At 38.0% G+C, this 26703-nt stretch overlaps 1 protein-coding gene across 3 annotated transcripts in view; it reads left to right on the top strand.

Annotated features, from left to right (window-relative positions):
• calcoco1a (calcium binding and coiled-coil domain 1a) overlaps positions 1 to 25066 on the top strand; it is a 43526-nt gene extending 18460 nt beyond the window's left edge. The window contains exons 1-16 of one of the 3 annotated variants that reach the window (XM_017486980.3): positions 5336 to 5514; positions 8023 to 8172; positions 8268 to 8370; positions 10998 to 11200; positions 11498 to 11689; positions 12031 to 12179; positions 12723 to 12792; positions 13572 to 13727; positions 14014 to 14268; positions 15058 to 15183; positions 15292 to 15387; positions 16611 to 16698; positions 16925 to 17175; positions 17633 to 17724; positions 18375 to 18433; positions 19283 to 25066. In XM_017486980.3, coding sequence (XP_017342469.2) covers positions 8041 to 8172; positions 8268 to 8370; positions 10998 to 11200; positions 11498 to 11689; positions 12031 to 12179; positions 12723 to 12792; positions 13572 to 13727; positions 14014 to 14268; positions 15058 to 15183; positions 15292 to 15387; positions 16611 to 16698; positions 16925 to 17175; positions 17633 to 17724; positions 18375 to 18402 — 1941 coding nt within the window. In that variant the 5' untranslated portion in view covers positions 5336 to 5514; positions 8023 to 8040 and the 3' untranslated portion in view covers positions 18403 to 18433; positions 19283 to 25066. Of the gene's footprint in view, positions 1 to 5335; positions 5515 to 8022; positions 8173 to 8267; positions 8371 to 10997; positions 11201 to 11497; positions 11690 to 12030; positions 12180 to 12722; positions 12793 to 13571; positions 13728 to 14013; positions 14269 to 15057; positions 15184 to 15291; positions 15388 to 16610; positions 16699 to 16924; positions 17176 to 17632; positions 17725 to 18374 lie in introns of those variants that run through there. The other 2 variants (XM_017486979.3, XM_047160470.2) reach the window with 2 other exon arrangements.
• The last annotated feature ends 1637 nt before the right edge of the window (positions 25067 to 26703 follow it).

Here is a 26703-nt window from a genome sequence, read left to right as displayed (position 1 = left end):
TGCATTGTTGGCTGATTGGCATTTCCAAATTGGCCATAGTGTGTGAATGTGTCTGTGATTGTGCCCTGCAATGGGTTGGCCCCATCCAAAGTGTCCCCTGCCTAGTCCCCCAAGTTCTCTGGTATAGGCTCCAGGCTAAATTTTTTTGAATGTTGCTATTTAACAAAGAAAAAACATCTAATCATCGTTATGGTGAAGATTTTTGAAAGGAGATGTTTCTTTTACATTTATGGAAGGAGTTTCCAATGTCAGCTCTTTTTGTAAAAGTAAGCCTTCAACACATTAGAGTCTTCAAGACAGAGGACATTGTGTTTCTTGGTAACATGAGAAGCTGTGTGTGTGTGTGTGTGTGTGTGTGTGTGTGTGTGTGTGTGTGTTTAACTTCAAGAGACAGAAAATTAGAGATGCTGCTGAGAGATTGGCTGTTTATTGCTGCTATATTGCTTCTAATATTGCTTCTGATAACGGGAAATAAATTTTCTCACAGATATTGCACAACATCAAATTTCATGCATAAATGGTTAAAACCTGTGTGTCATTGATTAAAAATATTAACAGCTGAAAAGCTGATGTTGCATAATGCATAAAACATTTGGATGTTCTGTTATAAGTCATCCTCATTGTTTACCTTATTGTGCATACCTCATTGTGTTTAATTCCTTACATAACATCTACTGTCATTTTAAATGACATTACTTGCATCCTGTGTCAGTCAAGATCAAGCCTGATGACAACTCATACAAGATGAAACCTGTCAGTCAGATAGTGTCTTCTTTTTGAATAGTTAAATCACAGATTACTCCTCCATTTGTTTTTATAAGACTTTGATGATTACTGAATCAAAATAGATATCATCTCAACATGAGCCAGTCTGAAATCTGTGCTGACTCACTGCGAGACCACCACACTGATCCTGCTACTTACACAAATTACAATCAATAAGGAAAATATATTGCATTAAATGTCTCATGCCTTAGTCTTGATTTGAAATACTATCAAGTACATGGCATTGTACTGATTATACAGAGTACACAGGGAATATCAACAGCTATGCTTATAAATTGCTTGCCAGTGTACAATTTGTGGTGTAGAAGACAGCATAATCTTTACCATTATTTCATGGATACATATTAAGAACTGCTAGCTGTTTGTTTTGCTAAAATACCTCAGCATCTTGGACACAAAATTGAACCATTTGAGGACGTCATAAATTCTAAAGGAGATGTGGTGTTACATAAATAGAAAGTACTCATCTACACAGCAATAGCAATTTAAACACTGACCTAGGAATAAAACTCAGTTTTCAAATAGTGCGCTAAGTTAATATGTTTATGTAATTCAGCCATACTTTGACAGCTTTGTGATAAGTGTAACAAAGAAGGAGTTCAGCACTTATAGGTTACAAGGATGGTTAATTATATTACAAAATATATTCAGAGATTACTATCAGTTACCAGTCACTAATCACTAAGATCTACATAATGTGCATCTATTCTTTTTTTTTGTTTGTTTGTTTATATCTTTCCTGTAAGAAGTTCCCAAGAATCAAGACAAATTAGTAAAATACAATTAATGAATTTGTGGAGCTAGAAGTTCCAGTGTTCTGCTTTCTGTGAATTATACACCTATACAATTATGTGTAATTATTATTACGATCAGATTTATATGACTGTAATGTCAGTGTAAATTTGTACATTTAGACAGGTCTGAAAAGAGTATTAATCAGCCATAAGTGCTGTAGTGTCTGTCAAAAGGTCATGAGGACTAAGTCCTGGCCTCCATTGTCTGCCATCTTGGATAGACATGATAGATGATTATCAGACAGTCAAAATAGTGTAAAGTCGTGTAGAATATGAGAGTGACTTTTAAAGAGAGAGAAGCTTGCTGGGGGTCTCTCTCTGCCAAAGATGGGTGGTATCTTATGACAATATCATTCAAGATAATGTAGCTGAAAAAGCAATATTGTAACAAATATTACTGTCTGAATGTAGATAAATAAATAAATAATAGATAAATAAAAGCATTTCAGATGATAGTCTTGTACTGATTTTTATGTGGGCAGTTCAGTCCGTAATTTAAAATATCATTTTACCCTGAACAAGTTGAATTATTGTCTCCTCTTTTCCAACAAACATGTTTGAATAATCAGTTATACAGTATGATTCTGGTGAAAATATTCTTATCAAGGACCTCTTAAAATCTAGTAGAGTGGTCTTCACTGTACTGAGGAGGACTAAGGAATACATTTACAAAATTAAGATAACTGCCTAGTTTTGATTAACAGTAATATTTATGTTTGCAGCTTGCCAGATTCCCTGCATGTGATTAAGTTCAGCTAGATAATATAACATGCCCTAATATCTAGCTGGCTTTAATCAGTGTTAGTGTCAGTAAAGAGAACCTCATTTTAATTAAGCAGTCTGATATCAGCAGATGCATAGTGCCAACATATTTGAGCTCATCTCTGGAATAGCTTGTTGTAATTAGTTGATGAACTGATTAGGCATTGGATTATACATAGCAAGGAAGAATCTAACACTAGAGGTCTCCAGGACCCGGAAGAATTATTGTGTAGGGTTTTGCTGGAAACCACAGACTACTTCTATTCTATTACTACTTCATATCAATACAGTCAATGAGTTAGCCATCAATTTATTTAGTTATCAATTTATCAATAACTAAGAAGGAAAGAAAAGAAAGAACAGTAAAAAAAAAAAAAAAAAAAAAACATTAGACCCACAACAATCTCTGTAATTGTATGGAAATACATAGCCTGGAACAAGGCACTGCCATTTATGCTTCTAGATCACCTCAAAAAGACATGAGGTACGAAGCATGTCATCCAAGAAGGTCAAGAACACCACATCTCTCTTCCATCAATCAATCCTTGTCCCCATCCCCCAATGGCATGCAGCCTTACAGCACCACCCACTCCATATAGCTCACACGCTATCGGTTAAAACAACCCCAGCCCCTTTATAGATCCGCCTCATTTATTGCATGTATAGGGACTGGTAGGCTGGTAGGGCGGCCATCTTGTTCATAATGGCTGCTGTGGATTGCTTTACAGTGTGGTGTGTGCTCCAAAGGCACCAATGTCATCCCATAGACAGAACATATGTATGGTTGGTGAGTGGTAAACCATGAGGGAGACACTGAGCATTAATGGAATAATTAGGGTTTGGAGAGGACGGTGGACGGTATTTCAACAAAAAAGTGGAATGCTAACTTGTACTGTAAACTTCAGACTTGTGAGTGTTAAATACACCACTTGTAGTTTAATTATCCTATATCATTTGGACATACTACATCCTAATTCCAGCATGGCCCAAAATTCAAATATAATGATTCACACACTTCATAAATCGTAGTTTTTCCTCACGTGACTTATAAACAACACCTCATTAGGCAATTATAACTTGACAGGGTTTTAAGTCATGATTTTATATACATTTTTAAATATGTCATAAGTTTTATTACTAAAGCCATAGAGGACAGATAAAGAAAAACAAAAGCTAACGATCGTACAGGCCAATTTATATATATATATATATATATATATATATATATATATATATATATATATATATATATATATATATATATGTATGTGTGTGTGTGTGTGTATGTAAAATGGAAATTGATCTATTTAAATATGTTACTTTGATATATTTTTAATGAAATGGTTTAAGTCAACATTATTTTACATGTCATACACATTAGCACTTAAAATATAAAGCCCAAGAGGGAAAAAAGGGGGTGGGGGGTTGGGGGAAAATGGGGTTTTTCACTATCATGTCATTGTAATAAAAGTGACATTAGGGAAACATAGGAATAGGCCACATCACACATCCAATTCTGGTTAAAATGTTATTCTTTTTTATATTTTTAATAGGGGGGGGGGGTATTTTTTTTTTCAGAAGCCCTTTGACTAACTTGTTTAATAAGTATAGTGATAGTAATGCTAATCATTCCTGTCATCTCTGTTAATATCATATCCCCGACCCCGCCCCCCTCACCCACTCCCGCGTCACACATCCGTCCTACTTCCTCATTCAAGTTTTCATTCCCTTTACGCAATGGTTTAGGGGTTAGTTAAAGTGCACTGCCATCTAGTGGTCTATGATTTTTATTCTTTGCCCAGCCATGTTTAATCCACAGTCAGGCAGAAAAAAATGGTCTGGAATGGGATGCCAAGCAAACAAAAAAAAAGTATATACGTATGTATGTATGTATGAATTTTTGTTTGTTTGTTGGGCATCCCATTCCAAACCATGGGCATTACTATGCGCAAGGTTTCAACTATAACCGCCTCCTTTCTTCTGGGGAGTCTTTCTACAAGATTTTGGAGTGTGGTTGTGGGAATTAGTGCCCATTCAATCAAAACAGCAAATGTGAGGCCAGACAGTAATGTTGGACAAAAAAGGCCTGGCTCACAATCACTGTTACAATTCATCTCAAAGGTGTTCAGTGGGATTGAGGTCAGGGCCAGTGGAGTTTTTCCACACCAAAACCATTCAGATCTTGTCTGTCACAGTCATGCAGGAACAGTTAAGGGCCTTTCTCAAACTGTTGCCACAATCGTACAATCGTCTAAAATGTGTTTGTATGCAATAGCATTAACATTACCATTATCACGGGAACTAAGAGGCCTGTAGCCCAAACCCTGAAAAACAACGCCAGACTTTTATCCCTTCTCCACCTAACTTTACTGTTGGCACCATGTATTCCCATAGGTAGCGTTTTCCTGCCACACCCAGATTTGTCCATCAGACTGCCAGATAGTGAAGTGGGTGACCACTTCACTATCTAGCAATTTCACAAACTGTCTTGTGGCAAAGGTGGCACCCTATGACAGTGTATATAAATAAATAAATATGGTGGCCAACTTTGTGTTATGGCACACAACAAACTTTGGTTTTATTTGATGCTCAGTCAAGCAACCAACTTTGCAGCTATTGGGCCACTTGAGGTGGACTGACCCAAAAGCGTATATAAGCGATATAAGAATAATTGTACATACAAATTGTAGTAATAAGAAACCCATAAGGACTGTTAATGCACGTTTCAATGTAAGTGTGTGCTGGAAATGATATTTTAGCAGACATACTGTATAATATACAAAAAGAAGTAAAAATGGGGGAGGGGGTGGACGCGGAAGCCTCGCGAGATCTTTAGGGGTCATAAACCAATCAGAATCGTATCCGCTGTAACGCTCGTTCATGACGTCACTGGTTGCTGACCCTTCAGTCTTCTTCTTCCCACATGGGAATTGTAGTTATATTAAGGTTCGTTTATATAGTTGCTCTACGAATGAGTACAACATTTCCCACAATTCAGCGGAACTATGCAACAACAACAAAAAAATAACCCCGTGCCTTTGTTTTTTGTTGTTAACGGTTTAAGGCACAGCTCCTGACGAATAACTTTGATCAGCTTACTCATGACATTGCAGTTTAAACCAATCTCACGCTTGTCTTTTGAAAGCAAACAGCACTGAGCAGCTGAACTCGGGTGAGTTATTTGTCATCTGTAGGAAGAAGATTAAACAGTGGCGTAGCTCTCTGTACAAAGTGTGCGCGCGTGGTAGCACGCAGTTTTAAAAAAAAAAAAAGCACGCGAGGTCATAAATTGCAGCAGGAGAGCTATGTCTAACTTTTTTTTTTAAATTAGTACCCCTGAAAGTTGTATTTTTATTGCTGTCAACGTCACGACCGTGTTAAAATGTGCGGCTGTAAATCGGTCACCGCGTGCAATTTTACAATTGTGTAACTACTTACGTCACCATAGTAACAACACACACATATATATATACACACACGTTATTCAGCCCTTGTTGTTGTTTTATTTAAGAAGATTATGACATGGTTTCTATTTGTAGTCAACACTAACATAAAAAAATGACAATTATGATTGCGTGGAATGTTTGTGATTTTATGGCTGGTCAATATGACAATATAATACCGATTACAATTACAAGTAGGGCTGGGTGATATGACGAAATATCATATCACGATACTTGAGGACATTTCTAGGATACAGGATGCGTATCATAATATATCATTTAGCTAACAAACTGTCTGCAAAACAGTAATAATAATTTTTTTAAACTTTAAACTGAGTTTAGCGATACTTTTCTTTAATGCTTACAAAGACAAAGAGGAATAAGTGTTTAGAAAATTGTCAAATCAACAGCATCCATTCTGTATCATTTAATTTGTAATTATTAAAAAGGTTTTAAAAAATACATCACCATACCAATTCTATCTCAGAAAAGTGTAGCGCGTAATCATTTATTATCATTGATATTATATCGATATATCGCCTGTCACTAATTACTGAATATTTAAAGCTGCAGTACTGAACTTTTCGTCTCTGTCGCCATCGCTGTTTGAAACATAAAATTGCAAGTTACTTGCAGACATTTTTTTTTTCTTCTTTTACACGGTTTGTGCTTCGACACCGCTCCTCTGCACGGTTGAATCTGATGGTTTGAGGTATAGGTATGGGGTGTGTATTAACTCCGATACTTGACAATGGAGTTGGTAGCGGATACGGCTTTCTCTGAGTAGAGGTGAATTGCTCTCTCGTAACTAGCAGAAAATAAGTGCAATTTACCACACTGACTATAGCAAAACAAAAAAACAACCTAGGAAACTTGATACCTAGCTGAATCAAGCGAACAAGTGTGCTAATGTTACCTGTGCAACAGAAAAAAAAATCCATCTCTGCGTGAGTCTTCAATCCCTTCAGATCTCAGTGTTGTCACCACCTCTCCAAAGCCATCTCAATGATTATTCTCACTTTAGCACAGGCTCTGTCGCTTTCCCTTTTTGAATGCAGGCTCTCCGCAGTTCGATGTTTATTGGGTTTGACAGCAGGTGATTCTCTAGATGTCAACTATGATTGCCGTTTCGAACTATCCACGTTAAAAGTGGTCATCTAGATGACTAGTTTAAATTCTAAGCCACTGTTGTAAGAACTAGCTACAAACACTCCGCTATCCTCGGCACCCCCACACACGATTTAATAGCCGGGTCTTCTTCTTTCTGACGTCAAACTGACAATTCCTGCGAAATCTGACCCGACAGCTCAAATGATAAATCATAATTATAAGCATAACTTGTGAATTGGGGTAAGGAGACAGTTTTGAACACTTTTTTTAGTGCTCTTACTCAATAGTTCATTTTTGTTCATTTTTAACCTGATAAGTTTGCAGCTTTAAAATTGTTAAATGCTAACATTTTAACCATGTTAAAATGTCACCAGTCTATATTCTTCTTCTTTTGGTTCAGCTTGAATGCATTGGTAAAATCCACTATCGGTCGACCTCTAATTATGATATTTTTGTTATATCCCTCACCCCTGTGTGATCCCCCCCATAAGTCCATCAGTACACACAACCTGTAATACAACATTTTTCCAATTCCTGTTGTTAATTTAACCTGATTGTGTTGCATTACTAGGTATTTCAAAGCACTTTGAAAATTGCACTCAGTCTGAAAAGACTACAGCACAGTAAAGATCATTCTCTTTTGTTTACCACAACTGATTTAATGTAACACGGATTGCACGTGTTAAACCAGGCAAAACTCTCCAAGGTCCCTCAGGAACTCAGTTTGACACACCAGTCTATAAATATGCACCTTGGTTTCTTATTCTGCTCCACCTGTCATGTTGTATCTACTGGACATGAGATACACCATCTCCCATAACTGTTATGCAGCTTCAGCATGTGAATTCCTTCCTGTATTCTGGGATAGCTGATTACTGTTGTTATTGTGGTTTGTGGTCAGGTGGCCTGGGTATGGGAACTTGTCTTTACTTGCTTAAGGAGTGACACACCAGACCATGAAAACAAAAACTTCTGGACATAGGGGCATAGGAGATTCTTTCCTTGATTGGTACTGCTCCTGCTCAATGACAGACTGGATAAATTTCATTAACACAACCTTGTGCACTGCTGCACTGGATCCCATGTGTGCCCTTTTCAATTTATATATATTTTCCCTGATCCATCAGAAACGTTTTTTTCTGACCATGGAGAAAGCATGGAAGGTGGAGTTTCAGAACGTGGGAACCAGCTACTTCCCACAGAGCAGAGTGGAATGCCACTACAGCATCAGTTCTCAGCACAGCTGGGCTAGCAGTGACTGGATCGGCCTGTTTAAGGTGACAATTATTCTGTCATCACCTTTATTTTTGTTATACATTTGTTACATCACTAACAAGACCATATTTATAGATTATTGTTTGTTTTTTCCCAGGTTGGTTGGTCATCTGTGAGGAACTACCATACATTTGTGTGGGCTCTGGCTCCAACCAACTACAAGGAAGGGACTGATGTTAACTGCTGTGTCCACTTCCAAGGTAATGGTCACCTTTTTTTAAGATTCTGTAAGAAAATATTTTTTCATCCTGGGCCTCCTTATCAAGCTGGATACGACCGGATTTATTTAGAAATCATTAGCAAGAGCATTTACAAAAGAAATGATGTGTTCATGAAAATCCAGTTAATTTCGGGGAAAACATGATCATATAATTACTAGAACTCTTGAAATATGTGCCTCAATTGATAAGCTTCAAATCTTGTCATTGGCAATGAGTTACTGCAGTTTTATAAATCAATTATGCTGTTAAATTGCTTATTTATTTCAATCGTACACTCAAATTTAATGAAACTCAGTAGTTTCATATTAATAACTCTGAAGGAAATCATAGTAAGACAATTAAAGTTACCCATTCGGTTAGAAGGAAAGAAATGCCACAGGAAGATTTAACATATGCAACGATTAGGAGGAGGATTGCTGTTTAGTCGTTATTTTTGTTGTTTTCAGTCCTCGTGAGCTTTGCCTTTTATGGAGTTTGGGTGTGTCATTGAATGAAAATCAGCTGAAAGTGTTTGCTAATTTGAGTACAAAGAAAATCTTCCAAAACTTTTAGTAAAATAAATTTTTGTGTAAATAGTTTTCGTGGGACAAACTGAACTAAAAAAAATCCCTGCCAGATTCACAAAAGATTGCTAAAGGAGACCCATTGTTCTGATCTTGTTGATGAAGTGGGTTTAGACAATGTTTCAGTCAAGAAAATAGATTAGAGTGCAAAGAAAAGTCTTGATCAGATATGGTGTGTTTTAAAAGACTAATGCGCATGTGTGTTCGAGTGAGTGTATCAGCATGTCTTTGAGGTAGTATCTTAAACACCATAATGAACAGCCGAGAATGGATGTGTTGGAAAGTTGGCTTAAGTAATGAAGATGGGAGACACTGGCACAAAGAGATGAGTGAGTTGGTGCAGTAGAGGACACAGTGAACCTGCTGCACTAACTGACGTGGCTTGATGAGGTCATCAGTGAGGTCATCGGCAGCTGAGAACTGGGCTTATACAGAAAATCTAATCACTGTAGCACAGTCAAGATGATTGAGTACTACTGACATATACCCAAATGTAAAGATATTAATACAAAATTAATACAAGGCTAGTGTTTGTAGGTACTTAAATCATGACAGTGGTTCTCAAAATGGGTTCCAGTGATCTTCAGAGATCTGTAAACCATAACCAAGGGGTTCATTATTTTTAATTTAGTTCCAGCTTTGGAAATCACAACTTGCCATTATCATAAGTTTAATTATTATTGAGTTATTAGATTAATTATACTGTTTGATTGCTCCTTTCAGTTAAATGGATTGAATGCAAACCTCAAAAGTCAAAAACAAGTGGCTTGCAAATAATTGTAACTTGGACTTAATATGGATTAGTATTATGGATATATTTCAAACTAATAGATTTTGAGGGTAGGCAGAAATCTCGCATAAAAAAAGGTCATAGTCTGAGGCTTTAATGTGTATGGATAATATACATATAACGTACAACCCCAATTCCCCAAAAGTTGGAACAGTATTGAAAATGCAAAAAGACAAACAAAATGAGTAATTTGATCATTCAGTTCACCCTGTACTATATTGAAAACACATCTTTAACACGTTGTTTGATGTTTTACTTTTTGAATTTAATTTATTTTTGAATTTTATTAAGTGTTTGGGCACTGAAGACATCAGTTGGTTAAGTTTAGCATGCGGAATTTTCCCCATTATCAGCTTTGGGACCTGACGCTGATAACAGCTTGTATGGTCCTTTTCCTCTTTGGCCCGGAGAACACGACGGCTATTTTGTCCAAAAACGATTTGAAAACTCGTCGGACCACAAAACACAATTCCTCTGTGCTACTGTCCATCTCCGTTGAGACCGAGCGCAGACAAGTCGGCAGCGCTTCTGGACAGTGTTGATGTATGGCTTTTGCTTTGCATAGTAAAGCCTTAACTTGCATCTGTGGATGCAGCGGCGAATGGTGTTGACTGACAAAGGTTTACCAAAGTATTCCCGAGCCCTTGTCAGGATATACATTACACACTCATGACTGTTTTTAAGACGGTGACGTCTGAGGGATCGGAGATCACGCGCATTCAGAAGTGATTTTCAGCCTTGCCCATTACGCACCGACATTTCACTGGATACCTTGAATCTTTTAATTGTATTGTGCACTGTAAAAGGTGAAATGCCCAAAATCCTACCGATTGGTCTTTGGGGAATGTTGTTCTCAAAGTGTTGGATCTGCTGGCAGATTGGCGAGTCTCGACCCATCCTTGTTCTTGAAGGACTAGGCCTTTTTTGGAGGCTCCTTATACACTATGATTAGATGATCGCTTCACCTGTTTTACATCACCTTATTATTTCAACTTGTCACATTGCTATTAGTCCTAAATTGTCCCTGTCCCAACTTTTTTGGAATGTGTTGCATGCATCAATTTCAAAATAAAAGATTACCTTAAAAAAAACTATGCAATTGTTTAGGTAAAACATCAAATACCCTGTCTTTGTCAAAGTACATTTACAAATCACTCCTCTTTGTTTTTATTAGCAGTTTCCATATTGTCCCATCTTTTTCGGAATTGGGGTTGTACACATGTAATCATGTTATCTTTCCCACACTCCCACAGCTTGCTATTTGCCAGGCCCCAGTGCTGAGCAATACCAGTTTGTGTATGTGGATGGGAAGGGCGAAGTGTGCTCCCGCAGCTCTGCTTTCACTTTCTCTGCTCCAAAGCCACTGGAGGAGCTGATGACTCTGGAGCAAGCCCTGGAGGGAGGTGAAGGCAGCGAGGACATGCTAGTTGTCGTTCCCAAAGCCGAGCTTCTGCAGGTGCGAGGACACACTCACGAGTTCTAGCTTTAAATGCAACTATAAGCTACAGTGTTGCACAGCTTTGGGTTCACCATGTCTTGTTTTGGACATCACTGCAAAAGAAAAAAAAAAGCTGTTTTCAGTTGACCATGTCAGTTATGTTCTGATATTTTGGAAATAAATAATTTAAATCATAGCACTGACACTTTTCTGGCGGTTTGTGGTGGCGCAGTATGTTTTGTTTTTATTTTTCACCCATCTGTATGCGTCTGAATAAAGATAAATGATTTCTTACAAATTCTTGCCTTTCTTCAGAGCCGGCTGCAGGAGTGTCTGAAAGAGAGGGCTGAGTTATTACAGTCTCTAGAAGCAGCAGAAAGGAGCTGCAAACATGAGCGAGAGTGCTCACTTAGGACCAGAGAGGTGTGGGAGCAGAGGAGCAAGGAGCTGGAGGAGGAGCTCAGACACACCAGAGAACAAATGGAGGACATGAAGAAGAGGCAGGAGGTAGAAGACCAATAACTCTCCTCTAGTAAACTCTCCAAACGAAATCCTGTTTATTCTGACATTATGTTGGTCCCAATCTAATGATAGTATTATATATAGAATACCATATATAATACTATCAACCAGACCTGCTGAAATATAAATGAAGCAGTTGTTCAGTGTACTGGACAAACCGGAAGGGTCCTTCCTTAACTGTGCAAACAAAGTAATTCTATTCTGTAGCATCTGTCTGTCTGTCTGGTTAGTCTGTCTGTCTCTGGTCTGTTTGTCTGTATATTGTAATTTTATCATATTGTTTCACCACTAGTTTAACTAGACATTTAAAACTGTTTGTTATTTAGGAGTTGGCAGCTCTCAGTAAGGTTCTACAGGAGGAGAAACAGGCTCTGTTAGTAAAAGAAGCAGCCAGTGAGCAGAAGATCAGCCAGCTAGAGGACGACATCAGGGTGCTCACCCAAAAAGCCCTGGAGAGGGAGACGGATCTAGAGAGGTAAAAGCTCCTGTGTGTAGGTAAAAGGGCTGAATAAAAAGGCTGCAATAATTAAGTTGGGTTGGCACCAACTTGCCCTACTAACTGCACAGAAAATCAGCAAATTCATATCATAAGCTTTAAACTGTGATAGTCATTTTAATGCATTTACCCAAAGTAATGTTATGACCCATTAATGTGTCACCCAGCCATTTCTATAACAAGATTTCAGTTAGGATTAATTCACACCATACGGCCAAATCCCAAATGGGTTCCAATTCATTATAAGTGTTCCTATTCCTAAGTGTATGTGCTATATTGGTTCTAGCATAATGGCTTCCTATCACCTAGTTAAGAGCATTGTATGCAGAAGTACAACGGCGTTTGAGATAGAGCCACAGAAGCAAGTGATTGTAGAAAATTACATGTAATGTACAGTACATTGTCATTTCACTTTTACATTGTTATATTTAGTCAGAAGATTGGAGGAGAACATCAGGGCTGCCTACTTGATAGTGTAACCAGCATTGTGAATAATTTCATTTATTTATTTTTTTCACCTAGGATGAAAGAGCGAGCCAAAAAAGCTGCAGCCCAAAAGAAAGAAATAGAAAGTGAACAGACGAATCTAAAGGTACGTAAAAATTGCACAGATATTTTAACTTGCATCACGTACTAAAGTGTTTTCATGTTTGCACAACAAAAGCATATAAACAGTCGTCACCTCGCCAGCCTCTCTTTTTTCTCTCTCTCTTGAAATAAGTACGACAAAAAAAAATAAAACAGCTTGTCATGTTACAGAGAAACCACAAATCCCACATTCTGTCCTAACAACTTTCCCGTGTCGGGAGAGTTACTTAAAGTTACAGCTTTACCTCTGACTGACAATGGAGACTAATTCCAAAATGTTAAATAAACATTTCCGACTATCAACAATTACTCACGTTTCCAATCTGTTTGTGACACATACACCATACAGTTCACTTTTTTAGTTGTTACTATACAAACCCTAACATATTCAAAAGTGTCCATTAATAAACCTGTGAATTTTTTAACACCTTCTGACCAATCAGAATTCAACAGTATTGTGGTTTCATATAGTTATATAGTCACATAGTGAATGTTGAGAAGGTGTGTATGACTGGAGAGCACTAATGAATGCTGAAGTGTTTAGAGTTATGGTGAGTGAGTGTTTTCCATCGCTGTGTTGTTTGCAATGATCTTGTGGTCAGTGGTGTAGGATTTTAATGTTATTTGATTGTAGTTTTTACTGTATTGTAATACATGTAAATATAATTTGCCTGATGCATGCAAAACTCCTAGACAGGGGAAACCACAGGAGTGGTATCACTCAGTCATGGTCAATTGAGAAGGTAAACAAAATGTGTGTGGGGGTGTGTTGTGTTCTGTTAGCTGAAGCTGGAACAGACTGAGAAAGAGCTGCATAGCCTCTCGACGGAGTTCCAGAGTTTGAGAAGTTCTCTGGCCCAGAGAGACACGCACGCCCTGCAGCTCCGAGACACCATCACAACACTCACGCACAAACTCAACAACGCACACAGGAAGGAGGTGTGTGTCTCTCTCTCTCACACACACACACACACACACACACACATACTAATTATTACATGCAGAGGGGTGTCAGTGCAAACAAAACTCACTCACACCGACATATCTCATTTTATACTCTCCTACACCCACACAAACTAAACATTTCAAGCAGAGGAGATTTAACAGTCTGTAACTACCCTCCCACTTTACATGCTCACACAATCACTGTAGTATCACTTTCCCACACAAACTGGAGCAGTAGGACTGTAGTGTGAGATCTGCTGAACATAGTGTTGTGATGCAGGCAGCCAACGAAGCGGCTTTAGCCGAGTTACGTGGCGTTCAGGAGCGACTGAGTGGCAGTGAACGCTGTGTTGAGACTCTGCGGACTGATATCAGAGACATGGCAGCTCAGAGGGACAACGTCCAGGCTGACCTTCACCAGGCCAGACTACAGGCTGCACAGCTCACCCTGCAGCTTGCAGATGCCAACCTGGCACTGCGGGAGGCTCGTGCCAGCTGGGTGCAGGAGAGAGAGAGTCTGCAGTGTAGCACTGAGGTGACTGATGAGACAAAGCAAAAATGATAATGATTGAATAAAGCATGGGGGACAAACAGTGATAGACCAATCGGGTATGTAGACAAGGGGTGGAGGTTCAGACAATCAGATTTGCTCCTTAATTTCATGAACTTACATAAAATGTGACGTACAGTATAAAAATAAAATATTCTTATCATTTTTAGTTTGCATATCTACATGCGCAGAGATTTTTTTTTGTCCTCATGCACCATTCTGAATAATGTTGTTATTATTAATTAATTTAATTTCTTTAAGGAAAGAACTAAAGTAGGCTACTGAAATTAGAAATGACATGTCGGAAACAGTTTAATGCAAAAAGAGGTTATGCTGGAATTTATATATTCCCACTGACTAAATACGTTAAAAAATAAAATAATAAACACCAGTTATAAATGAATGAGAGACTCTGATGGCCTCACCAGCGGCACATTACTCAGAGAGCACATTTTTCCAAATTCAATTAGCCTTATAAATCACTATCGGCTACTGAGAGCCATCATTTTCCACCATTTTTTGGAGAAAAATGACCATTCGTTTTAAAATGATGTGATATTAATCAACAAGAGCTGGGAAGAATTTAGGAACTTTTTTTCAAGGACGTTTTAGAAATCATAATGCTAAACCTCTGATTTTCTGCTTTTAAGGCACAATCAAGTGCAAAAATGCTGAGATATGCATAGACTAAATAATAAAGGCTAGATGAAGGCTAGACTAGAGCTGGTGAGTACTTGCATTGATTTTCAGGGTGTGTCTGTGTTGTCTGTATAGATGATCAGGACGCATTTGGACAGGCTGAATGACGAGATCAAGCAGAAGGAAGAGCAGCTGCAGGAGGAGAGGATGGAAAGAAATAAAGCGGAGGTGGAGCTTGGGCGAGAGAAAGACTGCAACCGGGTGAGCGCAAGCTCAAACATTGCTCGTTTGGAGTTACAGAATGAAATTATAGGGCATAACTAATTTCTGACCTGGTTGTGTGTATGTGCATGTGCTTTGTGTATGCAGGTGCAGCTGAGTGAAACACGAAGGGAGCTGCAGGAACTGAAAGCCAGTCTCAGGGTGGCTCAGAAGGAAAAAGAGCAACTGCAGGCTGAGAAAAAGGCAATCTGCTGCTCTTATTTAACACGCAGGCTAATAAGCCCATGTAGCTAATGGGAGTTGCTTAACTATAAAACTTTTTTTTTTAAAGGAACCAAAACTGATTCAGGACATCACTATTTTATTAGTGCAGTTAAAGACAGTAACAAAAAAAGCTTTTAAACTGCACTACAATTACCAGCCATACACCAGCTAACAGATTTCCTGCACTGGTGATGACAAAACTAAATAAATCAGTGCAATCCATCCATTTTCCATACCGCTTATCCTACACTGGGCCGTGCGGAGCCTGGAGGCTATCCCAAAGAACTCCGGGCACAAGGTAGGGGACACCCCGGACAGGGTGCCAGCTAATCACAGGGAACAATCATACACACAGTCATGCACTACGGACAATTTGGAAATGTCAGCCTACAACGCATGTCTTTGGACTGGGGGAGGAAACCGGAGTACCCGGATTAAACCCAGAAGCACGAAGAGTACATGGATACTCCACGCGCACTTGGCGGAGGCGGGATTCAAACCCCCAACCCCAGAGGTGCGAGGCAACCGTGTTAACCACTAAGGAAAATAAGAAATCTGTGCATCATATGACACAATTTAAGGACAAACTCCTTTTTAAAATGCACTTGACAGACATATTTGGCTCATCTGAAATTGTTGGTTCTAAAACTGAGAGCGCGCAGAATGGAAACTCATGCCCGTCAACAGATCCCCTTCTTATAGCTCAGTGATCAGCTTTCCTTAGATGGATGATGCGCTGTCTACAGCAGTGTGTCAACTCTGATCTCGATAGCATAATTATATGAAGTGCAACTTCATGAATGTTTTTAGTGTGTTGGTATGTTGCTATAATAATAATGTCATTTTTATTTTGTCATATATGTTACTATTAGGGATCGCATTTCATCACAGTGCAGTTTTCAAATCACTGATGGATTAAAAAGGATCCAAACAAGACAATATTAATCCAAGCACTTGTTTGATTTCTGGCATAAAACGCACAGTGAAATAATGCAGTTGTTTATATACTGTTGTACACATCACTATGACCATTTCAGTCGTCTCTCAGATTCCTGATCGGGTTAGTACGTGTTTTGATATTGCCATGGAAAAAGCATCATTACAGTCTAAATGGATTAATGGAAGTGTTGACTGCTTTGTTGTGTAGTGTGTGTCCTTTTGACTTTGTGTGTGTGTGTGTGTGTGCTTGTTTGTGTATGTAGGAGGTGATTGAGTACATCCATCAGCTGGAGCAGAGGCTAGAGACCCTGAGTGGCTCTAAATGGAGCATGACAGCATTGTTGCAGAGCAGTGAGTGACTAACTGCTCATCTTATGCTACATATTGTCATGCAGCACAACACGGCAGGCTGTCATACAAGCCACTAACGAACTTTGTAATACAACCAATATGATAATCATCATGTGTGATTTTGTCACAAAAATTTGCAAAACCAAGCAGAGCAGAGGCTGTAAAATAGATCATCAGGTATATGGAAACTGCATCCCGTACAATAGTGATGTGTTTTAATGCACAGGTCAAGCAGACAGCTCCCTGTCAGAGTCAGAGGATGAGAATCCAGAAGCACTAAGGCCTCTGAGCCACTACAGCCTGTGTGAGCAACACCAGGCTGACCCTGACCTCCTGCTCATTCTGCCCACTACTCCTCCTCCGTCTCCGCGACTCCTCCACTCGTCTCAGGCCGTGGTGATCAGTCAGCCCGCTCCACTCTGCTCCCCACACCAGCCTAGTGATGACACACACCCACACGTGCACAGTTCCGAGTCGGTAAGTTGTACGGTTATGTTGTCAATTTATTTCTTGCAAATAGTATTTCTTTTAAAAGGTGCAGTTTGTAATATTTTGAAGAATAATCAGAGCAATAATCATATAATTCCATATACACCATTACCATGCTTACTACTTTCTTTGTTTCAGCCTTTTGTGTATTTTTTATTTTTTTTTCTGGCACCGAAATAAGCTCCACCCCTTTACAACAGAGCTGCATAGGTCTGCTCTCTTTACTTAGGAAAAGTGGGGAAAGAATAAGAGTTTTCTTAAATGTCTCGAGATGAAAAAGATTCGCTAGCCAGATCTGAATAATATCTTTTACGTGCAATGCAAAGACCCGACATCTCATGGCTGTAACGTTGGCTAACGATCCACCAGAAATAAAACATTATATTTTTAAATATTATTATTATATTATTATTATTTAAACTGTGCATGTTCATTTGTGTTACAGGAAGAGGAGTATGAATTGTTTCAATCAGGTGGGAATAGCTCTGGAGAAGAGCTGGCTCTCCTCCTGCCTAACCACAGAAACACTATTCTCAGGTACACAATATACACACAGAGATCATAAAATCTCGATCATAATGTCATGGTGTGATTTGCTATCACTTGTTCTTATGGGCATTTCTATCGAAGTCATGTTTGGCACACAGGCTACCATGTCACTGACAAGTGCACACTGGCCTCATGTCCTTTTTCATATCCCTTTCTCAGAAGCAGTGATTGTGTCCCACACACACACGCGCACACTCCAAACATAAGATTTATGGTGACAAGGCAAATATGGTGTGGAGATGGAAGTTTTGAATACCTCCTCATAAAATTAGTGAGGGAGAGAAGTGAGAGAGACAGACGGCTATAGCTAGGGAGAAGAAAATAGTGTGAGTGAGAGGAGGAGGCAGAGTGTGAATAGTGGATGTGGGAGCAGTATGATAGGAGGACAAGAGGACAGATAAGTTGACAGCAAGCTGTAGCAATGATTTACTGAAAGGGTAGTCAGCGCGCACTGGCCAATTTTCAGCATCATTAAAACTGTCTCTCCCTCACTTCACTCACTCGCTCAATCACTCGTCCTGTCCTCTCTCCTCTCCTCTTCTGTCCCCTCCTTACCCCTAGTGTTCTCCTCTCTGCTCTTCTCAGTTTAGTTCAGAAGTACACTATCGCTAACTCTTCTTTCTGCTGGTTCACTTTAGTGAGGTGGAAGAGAGCCCCCTGTGGTGAGGAGTGGAACTACGAGAGCAGCCTGTTACAGGTCTTTGCACAGTAACACGTACTGACATATGCAATTTGCTTTACATTTTTTAATGCACTTTCTGTATGCACAAGCTACTAGACTACTCAGTGTTTCACACATTCACCTGTTCAAATACTTAACACTATGGATGCTTCAATACAGATACTGTTATCTGTATCTCTTTTACTTGTACTCATAAGAAATGCTCCAGTGGCAGCATCCGTTACAGCGTGATCGTATGAGAGATAAGCCTGGTATACATTGCCACTTTAATTAAACCGATGACATGAAACAAGAACAATATGGAGTTGGGATCTGTGTTCTGTGAAAATATCAAAAGGAGGAATACCTGTATGGTGATTAAATAGTATCTTTAATAGTGTACAGGGGTGGCCAACTGATCGTCCAGAACAGTATCAGCAACAGTGAAGAATTGGTGAGTGTGGAGCAGTGACCCAGGCATGCAAAGAAACTTGTTGCAATGCTGAAGGCGCATAGTTGACTTTACAGTCATCCGCCATGTTTTCAGGTTGAATTCAGCAAAGCAAACCATCACAAAACTCCTCCTCCCTTGCACACAGAGTTGTGGGCAATATAAAAAAAATAAATAAATGAAAGTGTCCACGGATCCACACTTCGAAAATCTACCAGAAATCGGAGACCAGTATAATAGTAGGTATCTGTGGGTGTTTGTGAGTGAAATTTATATCACTGTATAGTACTATATATTTGATAGTTTTATAGGCTTAAATTAAATGAATTCAATTAAATAAAAACCTCAATATAAAAAAATTAAATGAGGCTTTATGTTAGCACTTCTGTCACTGAAACAACTCAATACAGCCTTGTTGTGTCATGTGGTTGCAGTGAGAAACAGGCTGAGGGCACTGTGAGATACGGTATTGTGATTGACCCGCAGAGGAGAGGAGAAGAAGTGAAGCACACACGTTTCTCTGAGGAATTCTTTATTTCTTTTACAAGTGTAGTATATCACAATCCAATAAAACTTGGAAAGAAACACCAGTAGGACGGTAACCTAAATAATATGTTAAAAAGCTAAATATTAAATAAAATAAAAAACGCGGTCGGGTGTCATGCCTGGAGATGGATCCTGAGATTTGTAGTCTAGTGTTTGCCTGTTTAAATCTTATTTATTTCCCACAAAGCCGACATATGGCTTCATCCAATTTTATTGGTTCAGCTCGTTCGTTGGACACAAATCCAAAATTTTCCCAAATCGCTGCTGTTTGGTTTCCCAACCAGCTCTATCACAGCAGCAGAACCCATAGAGAAATAGCAGCATTTTCCTGACTGGATTTTGCCGCATTCAAACAAACCCGCACCAAACTAACAGACACCACCATATAAGTTTTGATTATGGTTATGTAATTTCTGTATTAATATAAAATCTCCCACTATGTGGTAGGCTATAAATACAAATTAATATAGCAACTGTTATTATTATTATTATTATTATTATTATTATTATTATTATTATTACACTGGTATACAAAACATACTTTTTACTTATCATAGCGCCCACTCAAGCAGAAACATTAACATGGCGTGTGATGCGACACCACCACGGTGGCAAACTACCACCGAATTGGTGCGTTTGTCATGGCCACCGTCACAGAAACGCTCACTGATAATGCTCTGCACACTCATTTCAGCCACCCTCATGCTCTCTATTAATCTATTAACTGTTTGAACACGATATCTTAAACTTGAAACTCAGCACGAGTTGTTCATTGCTAGCAGCAATCAGTATAAACAGAGCTAAATAAAATCTTCTGTAATGCCCCTGATTGATGAGTATGTTACTCGCTTCCATATCAGTATCAACATATATCAAACAACATGTACTCATACTCAGTCTGAAAAAATATGTATAATGATATTGATGCATCCTTGCTTAGCACATATCAAAAGGAAGTTGTATAATACAAAATGGATTGGTATGTTACAAAGAAGGTGTGTCTTTGTGTATTTTCGGTGTGTAAGGCTAGTTTTGAAATATGATGAATAGCTTTTTACTCCAAAAAGGCTATAATTAAGCTTATATCAGTTTTTCTTTTTATAAGAGATAGGACTTGCAATATTACAATAATGTAGTATGTAAAACAAATTTGAATCCATGTTTGAGAAGATAGGATTTTGTTTGAACTTTAATGCTATTATGTCAAATATTTCTGAAATGTTGGTAAAAAAAAAATAAATTAATGATAATAATTTTAAAAAAAGGTTAACAGCAGCCCATTGAGGATATTATGAATTATGGGTCAGAAAGGAAATGACATGTGAATGTGTAATAAAGAAAGAGACTGAATTGATGGCAATTGGCAATGGAGTTAAACAGGAAATGACCATGGAAGTGTTTTTACAGGCTTGAGCAGTCCTGATTGCAATAATCCTAACAATAATAGTTATAATTAACTTACTTTCATTAATGCGAATACTTTATGATCTGTTTCTGCAACAAATTATAATATCAAAGTTTTCTACCATTTAAAGTTTTGTTTTGCTTATTTAACCAGGTGATGTTTTGTCTTTTCTTAAAGGCATGGGTTCTCAAATTTTTGCAGCCATTGACCTGTTTAATGTAAAAAATAAATAAATAAAAATAAAATAATAATAATAACCCCTCCCCAAAAAAACACTCAGTACCGATTTGTTTTATGAACATAATCCAACTGTTCAAATATTAAGCTCTTTGCTTAATTATGTGCAATAATAATCTTGCTGTTTATTAAAAGCCATAGAGTTTTTTATTCCTGGACTTCCTACCAACAGAACACATTAGGCCCAAGGAGGCATTGTTTAAAGGCCTATTTGTTTTTGAGTTATTATTTTGAGGTTTGGATTGAACCAGTGAAATGCAAGTGACCAGTCAAGTAGACTAGTAAGTATAACAAGCATTAATATAACAGTTTTGATAATGGTGAGGTTTTCCACTATTGTAACAGGGGGGAAAAAAAAAAAAAAGGTTGTCCTTGGCTATATACCCCAATTTGAGAGCCACTGCTTTAAGGTTTGAATCATTTTTATCTATAAATTTTTATACAGGATGATACAGATTCAGTCCGTGTACTGTAAGATGTTCGGTTCTATCCTGTACTGTTCTACTGTTTTTCCTGTTGCATTGAAACTGTGCTAGTGGAATCATTTGTAGCCTGTTTAATGTTTAATATACAACACAGGTTTGTACATAAGCTCATTGATGTGGGTGGTGTCGTATTGTCACTACATAAATTTAACCAAGGCATCAGTGAACTTTTTGAAATTGTATGAAATGGTCAGCGTGATGACTAACAAGGCTCAACGTTTTAATTGTACTAGATACTTTTCACCTCTTGGTGGTTTGTAGCTTTTACTGTTGTAAACTAATTAGCATCCATCTGCTGTGCCATGCCGGTTTGTGTTTAAAGTACTACGAGATCCTCACTGTTTCCAGCCCTGTAAAAATCCTGAGCTTTAATTCTATATAGACTTGTATCCAGATCCGTTCGGAAGAACTCTTTCAGTTTGTATTCATAGCAATAAGCCATCTTTTCTGTTTTCTTTGCTTTTTCTTTATTATTTTTTTATATATTCACTTATCCAATATGTATTTTCCAGACTGTGCTGTACTGTATGGGTTTGGGTGGGTTTCAACAATAAAGTATTGATAATCTTTAAAAAAAAAAAAAAAATCGACCTGATTTTTTTCTTTCATTTTATTTTTTTTACACATTTTTTGGTTTTGAGGTCATGGGGAGAGAGAGCAGTACAGGTAGAGACATCAGTTTAGTACACGTTCAAGTATAAGCTTTCGATTATATTTCTGGACATAAACATACTGTACATGCACATACAGTAGGACCTGACTTTTTTAACATTATAATAGTAAACACAATACAGGGTTCCCCAAAAGACTCCATACGAAGGGGAAATTAACATTGGCTTCCAAAATTGTTCATACTTTAACAGGAAACATGTTGTGGTCCAACCGAGAACATCCACTGACGAAGGCGCACCCGGCGTGGTGCTGGTATACGTAGTCCCCCATGTATGGAGACTTTTGAGACACCCTGTAGATGTGTCAATATGCTGTTAATTAACTTCCTGTTTGGTTCCACCAATGCTAGAGTATGCATGACCTGCATAAGTGCACTTATAATATGTCCTAAACAGTGTAATTCCAGTGCACCACGCGCTACTGATTTATCCTAGGAGCAAAATAATCTTTTCCCTTTTAATCGCTGACCTTCATCCCTCTTTTTCTCACTGCCTTTTTTTAGCGCCTCTCTTATTCTTTCTTCTTCTGTATTCTCTGTGTTCTCCTTGTGCAGGGGGTCTAATTATAAAATCAATGGAGCCGGGCTGCCTGCTTTATGGCCTCCTCTAAAACCTTAACAGGGAAATCACTGTAGGATTGATGACTCCCTCACTCTTTATCTCTTTTAATTAGAAATGTAAAAGACATGAAGAGCCAGAGGCCAGAGTAGTGCACCCAGGTTTTTACGACTTTTCACCCCTCCCTTCCTTTCCACTGGGGTCTGATCTGTCTTGTCTTCCTCCAAAGGCCCATGTACTCCTCCAGTGCCATATTTGATATGCCTCCATTTTGTGTATGCCTTGGCGTTTTTTCCACACCTCAGTCTCTCGATGCTTTCTGCCTTCACCTGTTTATTCATGTCTCACATGGTATGTAAATGCTAATGTGAAGTGATTTAGACTCCTTCGACTGCTATCATTCATTCATACATAATTGATTATTTTTTCTTTTCAGGTCTGTGAATTTAATCCTGCATTCCTAATGCTTCTTCCCACTTTTCCTGGGTAGATTGCTACAAAGTAGTCAATGTTGCAATAAATTATCCTTCTGTGGCTCTACAGAGCACTTGAACACCTCTTGTGCCTGCTCAGAAAGCTACAGAATATTTATGGGGGGAAAAATTAACCTAGTCTTATCTTCAATGTTCAAGGCACAAGAGCATCCCAATTATTTTTATAGCTCTCATTAGCAAAGATTAGACTGTTAGCACCAGTGAGCCTGCCATGGACCTCCACATTTTGTTCTGTAGTTTATAAAAAATAAAAAAATAAAAAAAAAAGACTTCCATTCACTGGCCATTTGAACAGGAATACATCGCCTGGTCTTTTACCAGCCTTGACCTGACCAGTTTTGGTAAACTTGATTCCTGTTCTTGGCTGACAGGAATGGAATCTGAAGTGGTTTTCACTGTTGTAGCCCATTTGCTTCAAGGTCTGAAGTCTTGTGCATTCTGAGATGCTGTTCTACTCACTATGGTTGTGAAAAGTGGTTATTTGGGTTATCGTAGCCTTCCTGAGCTCGAACCAGTCTGGCCATTCTCCTCTGACCTCTGTCATCAACAAGCCATTTCCACCAACAGAATGTGTTTTGGAGTTTGTTTTATCCAAAACATTCTGTGTATATTCTCGAAATTCCAGGAAATCAGCAGTTTTTGAAATAATCACACCAGACTGTCTAACAGCATAAACCATGCCATGGTGAGGTGACATTTTCTTTCCACATTCTGATCTTTGATGTGAACATTAACTGAAGCTCTTGACCTGTATCTGCATGGTTATATGCATAGCACTGCTGCCACATGATTGGCTGATTGGATAATTGCATGAAACACATAATAGAGTGGCTATATCTGTGTCATTCATAACTAAATGTTGGATCCCTAAACATAGCATTGTTGCTTGTGTTTGAGTTCAGTAGCTTTATTATGTTACAGATGGCAATAAAGAGGGGTCGAGACCACACTAATCACATTTAAAGACGATGTTGCATTTGCAGAATATCAGTTTCATGAATGAATGGCTACATAGACGTAGTTCATGGTTATAATACCATGGAATGTTGATTTAACTCACGATTATTTAGATATGATCATTAACTCTGTATAAATTGCATAGAAGTTGCAGACCTCACAAAGACTATGCTCTGCAAGACTTAAAAACGTACACTGTCTTTTTAAATTCAGCAAAGATCCCGCGCCCTTCCCGTGTTCCCATAGCAACATCTTATTGGGTTGAATATATGAGGCCATTTAGAGCCTCCTTGTAAAAGAGCGTATAATGTATGGACCTTGTTTTAATTTGAGCCCTGGTTTATTGATTTCTGTTTAATGAAGTTTCATTATAGCAATCATTTAATTAATAGTGCCATATCCCTGTTTATCACCGGCTTTAATCTCTGAATAAAAATAACTGTATATTCTTGGTGTCACCAGGAGTCTTATGCACAGACTTACAGCAAACTGTGTGTTCATACTGGATGAAAAGAGAAAAGGGTTGAATCAGACTGGAGTCACGGGGATAAGTGTGTACACTAATGAGTCTAGCACATTCACAGCATTGCACCTTATGTCTTAGCTTCTTTTAGGAACTATATGAAAGTCTCTATAAATGGGTCTTGCCTTTGATAGATAAGCCTGCCTTCATAGCCACAACTTTTGTTTCCATAGCCTCCAGACAAGTATGAATAAAAAATCAAGTCATGCAGCCATATGGTTGTAATAAAAAATAAATAAATAAAATATTTAAGAATATACAAAGTCATAGCCTATATTTTGGTCTTTTCACTGAGGCACTTTTATGCAAAATGGAAATGATTATGCATCTGTATGAGCCTGGCTTGTTGCTGATTATGAAGATGACCTACAGTATATCTACTACAGTGCCCTTTATTGTCTGCACCCCCACTGAGGATTAATAAGAGTGACAGAATGAGCCATTGGCTTTGCTTCCTTCTGCATGCATGCATAATGAAGCTTGATGTTTTTGTTCCCTAGAATTAGCGCACACTGTGTGAGCAGCTCTCTAAGCTGTAGAACTCGATCGCCCCCAAGTGGCTGGATTTATTCTTAGACTTGTTTATCTTTTAGCCTAGGCTTTCCCCCCTTTCTTTCTTTGTTTCTTTCTTTCTTTCTTTCTTTTTTTTATATATATTTTTTTACTATTATGCAATAATACTATAAATACACCTTCTGATTCATATAGGATTTACTGCCCCCCCCACCCACCTCGCCCCAGAAATTATGTTCTTTTTGCCTTTGTTTAATCCCTATGGACAATTGATCTGGACAGCAGAATCTGTCACCATCTTCAAAAAACAGCCAAAGACCCACCTCTTCCGTGAACACTTAACTACTTAACCAACCCCACACCATCCTTAAAAGAAAAGAAAAAAAAATTACTCTGGCTTTTACACCTCTACTCTATGCAATTTGCTTTTCTAGAACTCAATTAAAAGATCTTGTACGGTTGCACTACTTGTATTGTTCTCCGCTTGATCTATTGCTTGGCTTGTATTTCCTTATTTGTAAGACGCTTTGGATAAAAGCGTCTGCTAAATGAATAAATGTACATGTAAATGATACTTGAATAGTAAGGGAAATTTTTATGCTTAATGCTAACACTAATTGAAAAGTTGGTTATGCATCAATGGAATTGATTGCATGGCCATATTGTTTTCAGATAATCAGTTTACCACTGTACATATTGACCTGTTTGATGTAGGATTGTTTGACATCCATAAGCACACAAGCCCAACTGTGTTCCTGACATGAGTACACACTAGTTTGGAGATTTCCTTGCTCTTCCTTGCTACACTTGATTCAGTGTCCTGGGTGATTATATGTTTGGGGTGCCATTTGTATCCCACTGATATTATATTTAAGTTATATATTTTTTTTATGAAAAGTAAAGGTCAAACACATTTTAAACACAGGTAAAGATAAAATAAAAATAAAAAAACTTGAAATAACATCATAAATCTCAATAGAATTACACTCTACCTTGAAATATAATCATAAAAAATAATTACAAATATTATTGGTGTATAAATATGAATCAATTTTACCATCTCATTCTAGAAATGTCTTTTTCTCCAAGTCATTTATTATAGGTTATGAAAAATAAACATTTTAGTCATTGTTCACTCAACCATGTAACTTGAACACATTCACTTGAATATTTTCCATGTTCAAGTCACATGTTCAACAGGAAGTTGTAGCAGCTGAAGATCACGCGGAGATTTATTATATCATTTATACTGACTAATGAGGTTGTTTAAAAAGTATAACTGTTAAGCAAATTATAGATCGAAAGTAACTTATTAAAGTAAATGTAAATAGTTTAGTTTTTTATGTGTTTGTTGTTGTGTGTTGTTTTTTTAAAAAAGGACATTAAGTCCTTATTGTCCATTATTATCCTTGTGCCATTAGCATGGATACTAGTGCACCAGATTTGTGTATTTGCTAATACTCTGG

Source organism: Ictalurus punctatus, chromosome 15, assembly GCF_001660625.3.
Source record: "Ictalurus punctatus breed USDA103 chromosome 15, Coco_2.0, whole genome shotgun sequence".
Taxonomy (NCBI): domain Eukaryota; kingdom Metazoa; phylum Chordata; class Actinopteri; order Siluriformes; family Ictaluridae; genus Ictalurus; species Ictalurus punctatus.
The sequence above is the reverse complement of the archived record's forward strand: the minus strand, read 5'-3'. Positions and strand labels throughout refer to the sequence as shown.